This window comes from Phoxinus phoxinus, assembly GCF_949152265.1.
Source record: "Phoxinus phoxinus genome assembly, chromosome: 18".
Taxonomy (NCBI): domain Eukaryota; kingdom Metazoa; phylum Chordata; class Actinopteri; order Cypriniformes; family Leuciscidae; genus Phoxinus; species Phoxinus phoxinus.
Window position 1 is genome coordinate 13,248,051 of NC_136893.1, and position 13,719 is coordinate 13,261,769.

The window sequence follows — 13,719 nt, forward strand, 5'->3', positions numbered from 1 at the left end:
TTGTGACTCTTTTGATTGGCTGATGGATAGGTGCTGCACAGAACCGCTCTGAGTAACCCTGACGGTCTGGCCGTGGACTGGGTTGGGGGAAACCTGTACTGGTGTGATAAGGGCAGAGACACAATTGAGGTGTCCAAGCTGAACGGGGCTTACAGAAGTGTGCTGGTCAACAGCGGCCTGCGGGAGCCGAGAGCTGTGGCGGTGGATGTGAGGAATGGGTGAGAGTCTAAACTCAGTTCCTGATAAGTTCTTACATTATGTATTGTATAAGTCTCTGACTATACCAGTATCCCAGTTTTCAGTAAGTTTTTTTAAATTGTGACTAAATTGCATGATGTTCTGATTAATTAGTCAAATGAATTGCAGTTAATCACATTTCACATTTGCGGAGAAAAGCTTTATTTTTTTTTTTTTTTACTGAATTGTTTTATGTATTTATTTGTAAAAAAAAGAATTTTCTTTTAATGGATCTATGTGAATATATTGTTGTTGTTATTATATGTTATATATATACACAAATATTTAATTTGGACTTGATGTGCGTTATGAGCTTGTCTGACTTTGGTGGTTTCATTATTTCCAGGTATCTGTACTGGTCAGACTGGGGTGACGTGCCACATATTGGCCGCATCGGCATGGACGGCACAAATCGTCACACCATTATTCAGGATAAGATCACATGGCCTAACGGCTTGACACTAGATTTTATTAATGACCGCATCTACTGGGCAGATGCTCGTGAAGACTACATTGCTTTTGCCAGCCTGGACGGAACCAACAGACACATTGGTGAATACAAAGACACCCATACATTGCTTATGATGTCATTTTTCTTCGGGCAATTAGTTTAGAGACAAAGAAGTGACTCAACCTTCATATTCACCAATAAATTACATCATAGACGCTCCGTATTATGTAATATTACAGTTGATCTATTGTTTTTGAGACCGCTTTGTGCGATAATGTGGCAGTGAGGAGGGATTTTGTTTCTCACATTCAGAAAGATTTAGCAAGAACGAAAGGGCTCAAATTTAAAAACTAAAACTGAAATTATTGTGTCCCGATATATATATATATATATCTGCATCAAGATAAGTTGTGAGCTTTTACACACTTATTTTATTACCTTAGAGTAATGAGCCATTTCTATCTACATACACCGCGGACCCCATTACATTGAAATAGCCATTTTGTTTGATTTTACTGAAGCCCTAAATGGATAAACTAATAAAGACCGCGTTTCATCACTGTCTTGTTCTTCATGCAAAGAAGCTAGCTAAAGTCAGTGAATAAAACACTGACACAATGATGAACGAGTAATAATATTCGCAATAACATATCGTTTTACTGAATAAATAAGTAAACATAATTTCTAAATTTATCTTTGTAAAGAAACATCATTGCTTAACTGGCTACTCTCTGCTGTCTCAGACGACGACATCAACAGAAGTTACGGTGGCCAACAGGAAGTGGTTGCAATTTGCAACCTCACCACTAGATACCGCTAAAATTACTCAGTGCACATTTAAAAATGTATTTATTTTTATGTATACAGTTTTTATCCTGAAAATAGCCTTTAGTGCTGACATGGTTTTAAAATCAATGACAACAAAATTAATATTGGGCTGTATATTTGGTCTGTCACTCAATCTTCATCTCTGTAGTGAATTTACTTTTTTGCTGATGCCATGAAGGTGGGAAAAATAATATTAACCCATAATATTATAGACCGGTTTTCATGATCCAATCAAATCTGATGGATAAAATCAAGCCTCATTCTCATTATTGTTCACTGAATATTCTGTGTGTTGCCTCTGAACCTATTAAATGTGAAGCTTGTGTTCTCTTCCCCACAGTGCTGAATCATGACATCCCTCACATCTTTGCCATGACTCTGTTTGAGGAGTTCATCTACTGGACCGATTGGGAGACCAAGTCAATCAACAGAGCTCACAAAACACTGGGCACTAACAAAACCATGTTGATCAGCACCCTGCACAGACCCATGGACATACACATCTTTCATCCCTCCAGACAACCTGAGGGTGAGAAGATAAACGCATGCTGTAAATGGAAATGTTCCTGCATTATTTGATGTGGTTTCTAAGTATTCTCTTCTCTGATGCTCTTGTGTTTGCAGTGTCGGGTCACCCGTGTCAGGTGGATAATGGTGGCTGCAGTAACCTGTGTTTGCTCTCTCCTGGAGGAAACTACAAGTGTGCCTGTCCCACCAACTTCTATCTGGCTGCTGATGGAAAACAGTGCCTGTCCAACTGTACTGCCAGCCAGGTGATTTCCTTTATTCTCAGGGGTGCTTCTTATTAGATTCTCATTATGAGATTTGTTTCTACATTATGGCGGTGTTTATTGTACTGCCATTAATGATAAAAAATAAAATAAAAAGTATATATATTATTAGTATTTCAGTCTTACTACTAATCTTACTAAAAAAAAGTATTAGTGCATTTTGTACATTTTAATAGAAAGAAAACTATATATATATACAGAGACTGCTAACTTGTTTAAAAAATGAACAGCCTTAGGCATATTTCATTAATCAGACTCATTGCCAGACCTAATAAATACTTTTTAAACCATTATTTTATTTTCACATTATAGCAGTGTGCTTATCGTTAACAAAATTAATAGAAATAAAATATAATATAAATATGAGAGATAAAATTTAAACTAAATGAAAATTAGAAATTTTGGCTAGTCATCTAACTGAAATAAAATAAGTTTAAAATTAAGTACTAAAATTACTGAAATAAAAATGTATAAAAACTAAATAGAAATATTTATTAACTAATAAATGGCAAAACGCAACCAAATGACTTAACTTAATAAAACGAAAACTAAAAATACATAAAAATAAACTCTTATTCAAAGTATTAATAAATACTTTCATATTATTTTAATAATACTGACATAATTAGTTAGAAATTGTCTAGTCGAAATTAACATGAAAATGTCAACATGCAAAAATCTTAATTTTCCTAAAAAATGAAGCAAAATATGTTTTTCTTTTGATATTGGTTGTGAAGTATGAGCTGGCCATGGTCTTGTAAGGAATCACACTCTTCTAACTGTTTATGCTTCTCTTTTATTTCTCTCTCTCCTCCTCTTGACTGTAGTATGTCTGCAAGAATGATAAGTGTATTCCTTTCTGGTGGAAGTGTGATACTGAAGATGACTGCGGAGACCGCTCGGATGAGCCTGCTGAATGTCGTGAGTATCAGCTCTTTAACGGACCCCATGGCCACTTTCAGTTGTACATAACATCCTCATGCTCTGTGTTCTTGGGTTTTAGCCGCTTTTAAATGCAGACCAGGCCAGTTCCAGTGCGGCACAGGTCTCTGCACCAACCCAGCTTACATCTGTGATGGAGACAATGACTGCCAGGACAACTCTGATGAAGCCAACTGTGGTATGATGTCCAGTCAATTGTGTAGAATTGAATAATTATCTAATTAAAGTATTTAGAACAATTTCTTAATGAAAACTCATTTTCTCCATGTTCAGACATCCATGTTTGCCTGCCCAGTCAGTTTAAGTGCTCGCATCCTAGTCGCTGTATCCCTGGAATCTTGCGCTGTAACGGTCAGAACAACTGCGGCCAGGGAGAAGATGAGAAGGACTGTCGTACGTCTGCTCTTATATCTCTCATTGATTGAATCAGTGTTTAATCTACACTATGTATGAGGCTGTTTTATAATGAGCTGAGTGTCGTGTTCTCTTGTAGCTGAGGTGACCTGTGCTCCTAACCAGTTCCAGTGTGCCATCACCAAACGCTGTATACCACGAGTCTGGGTGTGCGATAGAGACTACGACTGTGTTGATGAATCCGACGAACCGGCCAACTGCAGTAAGGAAATAAAACCAACAAAATATAGACTTTTATAAAGCCACTTTTTATCTTAAAGGAATAGCTCACCCAAAAATGGACATTCTCTCGTCATTTACTCAGCATCATGTTGTTGCAAACCCGTACGGTTTATATTCATCTTTGAAATATAAATTAATGAGATATTTCTGCCTCTATTCCAATCTATTCACCCAAAACTGATGCTTTAAAAAGACGAAGTAAATCCATCTGAATCGAGTGAATGAAATCCAAATCTTCTGAAGAGACATGATCGCTTAATTTAATTCAGATTTAATTAAAGCTTTTATCCACATCAATTTCAATAATTTTACAGAGAATTCTCATTTTTGGGGAACTAAGCTTTTAATTTGGTGGCAAATGTTGATATTGTGAACATTCATTTTTCAAATATACTGCTTTTAATATCATCAGCCAATATTATTCAGAAAGGTCTCTTTTAAGGATGATTTTTGAAAAGTGTCAACCGGAAACTTAAGAATCCTTATCCTTAAGAATGTAAACTATCCTGTTTGACTATCCATGATCTCCTTTTAAATATATTTATTTATGTGTTTATTTGCCTGTTAACTGATTTCATCTTGTTTTGGCATAAAAATATACTGATATGGCATAAACAACAAAATAAATACATATAATGGAATTATTGACTGACAGCCCTTATTAAAGCCGTTTTTGTTTTCTACAGCTCAAATGAAGTGCGGTGTGGACGAGTTCCGCTGTAAGGACTCGGGCCGCTGTATCCCGTCTCGCTGGACGTGTGATGGAGAGGACGACTGTGGCGACGCCTCAGATGAGCCCAAAGAGGAGTGCGGTACGACTGGCCATCGCTTTATTTGCTCCTTTTACACCTTTTATTAATTTCAAAATGTTGATTACTCACTGTAAAAGATTACTTGTTGAGATTACTCACTGTGTTACTGTAAAAGAGATTCATTTTATTTTATTTACATAAAAGTGCTTATTTTTATTTCTTGTGGTAGATGAGCGAACATGTGAGCCGTATCAATTCCGCTGTAAGAACAACCGCTGTGTGCCGGGCCGCTGGCAGTGTGACTATGACAATGACTGTGGCGATAACTCGGATGAGGAAAAGTGCCGTACGTATTTCAGCTGACACACCTGAGACTGCATGTACACGCACAACCATTTATAGGATTGAATCTAATGTTTTATTATTATTTGTGAGTCGTGAACATCAAACATGTCTGTGGGAGGCATTGTGGATATTTTGTCCTATGTCATCGCTCACTCACTTTGCTCACTGATGCATCTCACTTCATGTTGTCTCTATTCTTCATTTCACACTGACCCATTGGCTTGACTCAGAGGTAGGTCTCTCCTCCCTCCAAACCCACCTATTCCAGCCTCCCCTTCCTTTTCCTCTCTCTTCTCATCTCCCCATGATTCCATGTGTGTTTGTGACAGAATTGCAGCTTCTGCCCCCTAGTGGAGAAATGGTAGAGTTATTTTTCCTCCTCCAAATGAATAGGCCCTATGCACAGCTGCACTACTTCCTGAACTTGTGCAGGCTCCTTTGTTTCCTGTCTGCCAGGATTGGCCAAACTGATTAATCCAGGTGTGTCTGACCAACAACAATAATCAGACACACCTGGATTAATCAGTTTGGCCAATCCTGGCAGACAGGAAACAAAGGAGCCTGCAAAAGTTCAGGAAGTAGTGCAGCTGTGCATAGGGCCTATAGCGAAGCTTTTAGCAGTGAACATTTGTTTATAAGCTCACATCTTTTGAGGTTTGGGTTTGTTGTGTTTTTATTGTGGTTTTATTGTCTTCAAAAATAAAGTGTTTATAATGATTCTTAACAAATTAGCAGGATTCTCATGGCCATAAAAAACCCTGGAAAATATCTTACATTTATGCAAATTAATAAAATCTTAGTCATAGAAAATTCTATCAATATATTTACACACACATGCACACACAATATATTTACACAGAATTATATTCACAGATATGGATTAACCAGCTAGATATAGCTCTTTTTACTGTAGTTTTTTTATCTTCAGTACTCACAAATAACTGGAAAATTAATGTAAATTGATCATGTATGTGTGTATTTTCTCGCTCTCTAAGCTGACCTTTTGCCCTTGTCTTGAAATGTGTCCCTTTCTTTCCTCCTATGTTTTCCTTAGTCATTGTAGTGTTTGTGCTCTCTGGCACATATTTCTTTCTTCAATTTTAAGTTGTTTCTCTCTCCCTATCAGAGCCGCGTCAGTGCTCTGAGAGCGAGTTCTCCTGCACTAACGGCCGTTGTATCGCTGGGAGGTGGAAGTGTGATGGAGATCATGACTGTTCAGATGGATCTGATGAGGTTTGATTTTGTTTTATTGTAAGGATAGCCCCTTGAGATGTAATGTCTTATTTTAGAGGGGGTTCTTGAAGCACTAATACACCATTTTACAACACATAAACAATCTAACAAAACACACTACAAATATACAAATACAAATGGAATGGTCGCCCTCTCCCCCACACCCACAAACCACAACTATTGTACAAAAACATCATTACAAAGACTCCTACAAATAGATCAGTTGCATCAGCATGAAACCAGTTAATACCAGCAAGTCCTCAAAATCAAGGACCCTAGGAAAATTACACAAATTAAAAACCTAAATGGGTAGTTTTGAGGTGGGAAAATAAAGATAACCTAAAGGTAGTAGATCTCCAAAAATATAAAGGACAGTTAATATAAACATTTGAAAATGAACACAAGTGATTGAGTTTGAAATGGACACCTTAAGACAAATGTACACAAATAATTATAAACAACATTAAGAGGCTTACCTCTGATAATTGTCAGTGTTATATTGATAAACAATGTCAGCATAATCACAAGAGGTAATATTAACTAAGAAATTGTGCTTTTTCTGACCTTGAATGTTAAAATGAACTCCGACAACCATATATTCCTTAAACGATATAATCAAAATATTAGGCATAAAAGAAATTTCGGGTTCAATCCAAAGTCCGAGATATTTGAATGAATCAACTTTATCCTCAAAAGTAATATAGAAATGAAGGGGAAAAGAATGACAATGTCGTGTACCAAACACAATACTTATTCTTATTCATTATAAGCATATTGTTATGAAACTAGTTTTGAACCAAGTTAAAATCAGATCTGTAAAGAATTCTGCATTTGTTACATCAGAATTAGTGGTGTAAATAATAGTATCATCCGCATAAATAGGTACAAAACAATTTGTACATGATTTGAGTAATTAATAAAGATAAACAAAAATAGTGGTACGAAGGTAGAACCTTGTGGAACACCCTTTTCTACAATTTAAGCTTTTTCCTGAAAAATATGGAAAACTTTGCCATTAGTTTGTAAACATTTTGTTTCTTATGATTTTTAAAAACCGGTAGATCTAGGTTCATGTTTAAATGATTGAAATGTGTGTGGTAGATCAATGTAATGCACACATAATAATTCCTTTACAAAGGTGTTTTAATTCAAATATGTTCATTGTTTTTGAAAAGCATGAATTGAGGGATAGGGAAGTGTCCAGCATACATGTGAAATCTTTCAGAGGTGTTTAAAAAGCATCCCAAGATACACTTAATGAATTGGTTGAGAGAGATGTCTGGAATGTGCAGAGCTGTGGCAATGACATATAAGAAATATAATATACCGGTAGTTTTGGTTTGTTTAACTTTGTTTTTGTAGTCACTACATACTGTACATCCATAGGTCCATTTTTTATTTTATATACACTCAGTACATATATTTACTATTATTACTGTTATTGTGTCTCTCAGCATGGCTGTGATCTGAAGTGTGAGGAGGATCAGTTCCAGTGTAAGAACGGTCACTGTATCCCGCTCCGCTGGCACTGTGACGCAGATGCTGACTGCATTGATGGCAGTGATGAAGAGAGTTGTGACATTTCTGGTGAGTACACATGTCTGTTTCTTTCTTAAATGGGCTTATTTATGTGTCGTTTCCTTTTTTAAATGTAAGGATTTATCTCACATTCCTCCTTCTGATCTCTCCTCTCTCAGTGGCACGGCACTGCCCCCATGATGAGTTCCAGTGTAATAACACACTGTGTAAACCACTGTCCTGGAAGTGTGATGGAGAGGATGACTGTGGAGATAACTCAGATGAGAACCCTGAGGAGTGCAGTAAGAACACACACATACTGTTGAATTGTAATAAAAATAATTATTAAAGGTACATTATGCAACTTTTTGGTTCAAAATTTAAATAAGTCAATACATCATCAATCCTTCTCGGTTTTAATTGGAAATTCCCTATATATCCGCACAGTTACACAGAGCCAAAGCACTACCAAATCAATGTTCTTCTGCAAAATTAAAGATTTTTTTGTTTTTAACTACTAGAGAGCCAAAAGTTACATGTTGTACCTTTTGAGATACATTTGCAGTGTTTTTGTTGTCAATTAATAGAACAAAAACATAATTGCACAGTAAGCTCTGACTAAAATCTTCCTTTCTGTAATTCAGGAAACTTCCAGTGCCCACCCACTAGAAATTTCCGTTGTCTGAATAATCGTGTCTGTCTCTGGAGTGGCAAGCGCTGCAATGGTGTGGACAACTGTGGGGACAATTCAGATGAGACTAACTGTGGTTAGTCTTCTGCTCCGACATGCGTTAAAGATTTTATATCGGAGTCAGTGAGTGTTTGTTTTCGTGACCTGTGACATGGTTCTTGTTCATACAGGAGACCACACATCCACATGCGATAAAGACCAGTTTAAGTGCAGCAATGGCAAATGCATCAGTGCAAACCTGCGGTGTAACTTCTTCAATGACTGTGAAGATTATGGCTCAGATGAGATCGGCTGCAAGACAGGTGAGGTCATGAAAAACCATATCAAGGAGTTTTGAGATGATAAAATATTTCTAGGCAAAATTCTAAAATGTATTGGAATTTTCTAGAGTGAATGTTTTAACCACAAACACACACACACACACACACACACACACACAGAGACACATATATGTCCACAGTATATATACACATATAGTTACACACAAATTAATACATTATTATATTACACGCATGGTTTTTCAAATATTTTACTGTAAATCAAATATATTATGAAACCTTTAACCTTCCAGTAATTAATTAATTTGATAAAGACAGAAATGCATTTGTTGCATAGAGTACATTTATCTCAAATAGACAGTCATTGAAATTAACCATTTCCAAGTACTTTTTAATTCACATATTCACCATCAAATAGTGTGTCATAATGTGTCAATCACTGTGGATAAAATCTGCTTTAATTTGATATTGAAAAGAGCTTTTAATTTCAGTGTTATTTTATCTATCATTTTTGAAGTCCTGCTTGAATTGACTTCATGTGTCTGTATTTTTGTAGACACCATGCTGAATGACTGTAAGAGTAACAAATCCCTATGTGGAGATGGCGATGAGGCTCACTGTGTTTCCAACGGCACGGATACGTTCTGCTCCTGCAAAAATGGTTTCCAGAGCGTTGGACACAACACCTGTGAAGGTACAGCACACATGGTCTTCCATCTTAAAATGACCTAAAGAGACTTTCTTCCTCCCCGATTTATGTCCAAGATTTTTATTACCAGCTACAACGTGCATATCAACATTTCATCTCTTTTCAGATAAGAATGAGTGCAAGCAGTTTGGTATATGTTCTCACATGTGTAACAACACCAAGGGCTCCTACAAGTGCAGCTGCCACAAATACTTCACCAGGATGAACCACACATGCAAGGCTGACAGTACGTACCGATTTTATTCTATTTATTCCAATATCATCTTTAAGAGCTTGTCTTTTAAAGGGATAGTTCACACAAAAATTTTAATTAGCCCATGATTTACTCAACCTCAAGTCATCCTAGGTGTATATGACATTCTTCTTTCAGAAGAATACAATCGGAGTTATATAAAAAAAATCCTGGCTCTTCTAAGCTTTATAATGGCAGTGAATGGTTGTTTCTGTTTTGAAGTGATATTTACACTACGCCATGACGCACTACTTTACTTCCGACGTCACAAGTTGTGCTTTAGTCGTAAGTGGAATCTGTATGTTTGTTTGGCCAGAAGCTAGTTATTTTACCTAATAAAGTCTTAAATATTCATATTTTTCTTACACAAATTCATAGCTTCACTTCAGAAGGCCTTTATTAACCCCCCAGAGCCTTGTATAGCACTTTTATGATGGATATATGCACTTTTATGGACTTCAAAACAGACATTTTTTAACATAACTCTGATTGTTTTTGTCTGAAAGAAGAATGTCATATACACCTAGGATGACTTAAAGGTTAGTAAATCATGGGCTAATTTTCATTTTTGGGTGAACTATCCCTTTAATGTGAAGTTGTGTGCCCTCTCCAACAGTTTCACAAACCCTCTATTTTACCCTCTATTCCACTAAACTATTTTGTGTCCATCTGTAGGTCTGAACATTAATAAACAGGTGCTCTACATTGCTGATGACAATGAGATCCGCAGTCTAAATCCTGGGATGGTTTACGAGCAGACATTCCAAGGTGACGTCAACGTGCGCATCGATGCCATGGACTTGCACGTCAAGACCAATCGCATTTACTGGACAAACTGGCACACCTCTGGCATTTCCTGCTTCCAGCTGCCCGCTCCATCCTTATCATCAGGTCCTACTTCCAACTCTCACCGAAACACGAGGCAAAGCGAGGGCAGCATCAGCAACCTGGATGTGAGTCAAGACCTTCAATGATGAACTTCATGCTTTGCAATATCTTTTCTGAATTTTTCCTGTCTCCTCTTTAGATTTCAGGTTTGAAAATGCCACGTGGTATAGCGGTGGACTGGGTGGCTGGTAACCTCTACTGGACCGATTCAGGACGTGACGTGATCGAGGTTGCTCAGCTTACAGGCCAGCACAGAAAGACGCTGATTTCTGGCATGATTGACGAGCCTTACGCTATTGTAGTGGATCCTCAGAGAGGGTAAGAGACATTGCACTGTATGTTTCATTAACTCTAAGGTACAGTCGCTTCAAATACTCTAATGCTGTATTGTGTATTTATTTAAAAAAAATTCATGACAATTTTTGTTTCATATCTCAGAACCATGTACTGGACAGACTGGGGTAATCATCCAAAGATTGAGACGGCAGCCATGGATGGCACTCTCAGACAAACCCTGGTCCATGAGAACATCCAGTGGCCTACAGGTCTTACCAGCAGAATTGCTGCTTTTAATCCTCTGTATACATGACATTTGTTAACTATATTAAGATGAAATCCATGTGTTAATGTTTCTTCTCAACAGGTCTTGCAGTGGATTACTTCAATGAGCGTCTGTACTGGGCAGATGTCAAACTCTCCATGATTGGCAGTGTGCGTCTGGATGGCTCGGACCCTGTTGTGGCTGTATCCAACATCAAAAACAGTTCAGTATTGTTATTAGCATGATATTATACTCTAGTATTAAAGGCTGTGCATGACTATATCAGCAAAAATGTATCTATAATATTATAAATATAATATAATATCGCATCTAACATAAAAGTATTTTAATTACAGTGTGTATGTATATTTGTATGAATATGTGTATTAATATATGAGTGTGTGTATACAGTATACATACACACACACACACAGACATATATAATGTATATATAATAATATATATACACATGCATTATTTTAACAAAAACTAAGCGATTTATCAATTTGACATCACTAAATATAATATAATACCGTTCAAAAGTTTGGGGTCAGTCAAATTTTTAAGTGTTTTTGAAAAAAGATTATTATGCTCACCAAGGCTGCTCTTATTTGTATCAAAAATACAACAAATCTGTAATAAGTAATTTTGTTAGTTATTACAATTTAAAATAACTTAGTTTATTCCTAAAATGCCAAAGCTGAATTTTCAGCATCATTACTCCAGTCTTCAGTATCTCATGATCCTTCAGAAATCATTCTAATATGCTGATTTTGGTGCTTAAGAAACATTTACGAATACTGTCAGATTAAAAAAACAGTTGTGCTGATTATTTTCAGGATTCTATGAATAAAAAGTGAAAAGGCCTTTATTTGAAATCCACGTCATTTTTTTCCATGTCAAATTTTTACTTGTCCTTGCTGAATAGAACTATTAATTTCTTTACAAAAAATATTACTGAACCCAAACTTTTGAATGGTAGTGTGTATTTTTCTTTCTTTCTTTAATATTTATATTATATTTTTATTTGTTTTATTTAATACTATAATGATAGCATGCAGTGTCATCTTCAGGGAATTATTCAGCTTCTCTCTCTTTCTTACAGATCTCCTCCACCCCTTCAGCATTGATATCTTTGAGGATTACATTTATGGGGTTACCTACACCAATAACGTCGTCTTCCGGGTTAACAAGTTTGGTATAGGCCAGGCGGAGAATCTGACCACTGGCATCAACCACGCCACTGACATAGCCCTCTATCACCGCTACAAACAGCCTGAGAGTGAGTGTCTGTGTAAAAGTGTGTTTTGGATGCATTACAAATATGGGAGTCTTTTCCCGCTGTCTAATGTACTTTTTTTTTTTTTCAGTGACTAACCCATGTGATAGGAAGAAGTGTGAATGGTTGTGTCTGCTCAGTCCCAGCGGGCCAGTGTGCACCTGCCCTAACGACCACATACCTGACAATGGCACCTGTATGGAGGTGCCCCCCGCCACCCAGTCCCCCATCAGTAAGACCCTCCAATCAACTGCTTTCACACTATATATTACTAAATCATTTTATACCACAACCAGAGCTTTGCTGAAGCCACATGTTATACACTGAAATATGGAATAACCATTAAAAAAAGTAATATCAATATCAGTAATATCAAGACCAAATATTCAGAGTTCAATGTAAATATTGGTTATATGCTATTTTTTTCAGCCTGATTGAATTTTCCTCATACTTAATGTGCATAAATTAAATCAGGCATTTCTCAACATGATTCAATTATAAAGCTTCAGATGATCAACAATAATGTGTTTTTTTTTCATTTAGCTCCCACCTGTAACGTCCAGTGTCAGAATGGCGGCAGCTGTTTCCTCACCCCGTGGAACCAGCCCAAATGTCGCTGCCCCACCAGTTACAGTGGAGAACGCTGTGAAATCAACAAGTGCAGGGACTACTGTCAGAACGGAGGAACCTGCTCCCCGTCACGCACAGGTACACACACTCGCAGACATTGCTTTGCACATTTGTCTCTATAACTACATCAGCAACATTATCGGTTTCCTCTCTTCAGGTGCTCCTACCTGTCGCTGTCAGACTGGCTTCACCGGGTCCGGATGTGAACTGCACACTTGTAATAACTACTGCAAGAATGAGGGCACCTGCACTGTCAACCAGGGCAACCAGCCAACCTGTCGTTGTCCAAAGGGCTTCCTGGGTGACCAGTGCCAGTACCGTGAGTTTGATTCCTTGTCACTGTAAACAGAGGGTTCAGTCTTTTCTAAAATGTTCATTGTCTTTTATTAGCTGTGTGTGTCGACAAAAGCCTAGCTAATGAATGAAACATACATTATAAAGTGAAATAATTGCTGGAAATCAATCTGTGCAGGTCATTGTGATGACTTCTGTAAGAATGAAGGTCTTTGTATGGAGATGATGAACGGCACTAAACATTGCCATTGTAATGAGTCTTTCTTTGGTCCACAATGTGAGCTGAACAAGTGTGAATACTGCGGCACGGGCAAGTGTGAAGTGCTACGATCTGGAATGACATGCAAGTACGTACCAGCATATTCAACTGATTAGGCTTTCATAGACATTTCATAATCCAGCAGCACTAAGCCTTTGCTGCAGGTTTGAGATGCGCTGTATAGA

At 37.2% G+C, this 13,719-nt stretch overlaps 1 protein-coding gene across 1 annotated transcript in view; it reads left to right on the plus strand.

Annotated features, from left to right (window-relative positions):
• lrp1ab (low density lipoprotein receptor-related protein 1Ab) overlaps positions 1 to 13,719 on the plus strand; it is a 119,674-nt gene that overhangs the window by 100,782 nt on the left and 5,173 nt on the right. The window contains exons 59-84 of the mRNA XM_079587355.1: positions 31 to 218; positions 584 to 789; positions 1,857 to 2,045; positions 2,141 to 2,289; positions 3,135 to 3,228; positions 3,311 to 3,427; positions 3,523 to 3,642; positions 3,743 to 3,865; positions 4,572 to 4,697; positions 4,867 to 4,983; positions 6,109 to 6,215; positions 7,670 to 7,802; positions 7,913 to 8,035; positions 8,378 to 8,500; positions 8,595 to 8,726; positions 9,259 to 9,396; positions 9,518 to 9,637; positions 10,319 to 10,596; positions 10,671 to 10,849; positions 10,970 to 11,076; positions 11,175 to 11,294; positions 12,178 to 12,354; positions 12,443 to 12,583; positions 12,895 to 13,059; positions 13,139 to 13,300; positions 13,454 to 13,622. Of these exons, the coding sequence (XP_079443481.1) occupies positions 31 to 218; positions 584 to 789; positions 1,857 to 2,045; positions 2,141 to 2,289; positions 3,135 to 3,228; positions 3,311 to 3,427; positions 3,523 to 3,642; positions 3,743 to 3,865; positions 4,572 to 4,697; positions 4,867 to 4,983; positions 6,109 to 6,215; positions 7,670 to 7,802; positions 7,913 to 8,035; positions 8,378 to 8,500; positions 8,595 to 8,726; positions 9,259 to 9,396; positions 9,518 to 9,637; positions 10,319 to 10,596; positions 10,671 to 10,849; positions 10,970 to 11,076; positions 11,175 to 11,294; positions 12,178 to 12,354; positions 12,443 to 12,583; positions 12,895 to 13,059; positions 13,139 to 13,300; positions 13,454 to 13,622 (3,803 nt within the window). The remainder of the gene's footprint in view (positions 1 to 30; positions 219 to 583; positions 790 to 1,856; positions 2,046 to 2,140; positions 2,290 to 3,134; positions 3,229 to 3,310; positions 3,428 to 3,522; positions 3,643 to 3,742; positions 3,866 to 4,571; positions 4,698 to 4,866; positions 4,984 to 6,108; positions 6,216 to 7,669; positions 7,803 to 7,912; positions 8,036 to 8,377; positions 8,501 to 8,594; positions 8,727 to 9,258; positions 9,397 to 9,517; positions 9,638 to 10,318; positions 10,597 to 10,670; positions 10,850 to 10,969; positions 11,077 to 11,174; positions 11,295 to 12,177; positions 12,355 to 12,442; positions 12,584 to 12,894; positions 13,060 to 13,138; positions 13,301 to 13,453; positions 13,623 to 13,719) is intronic.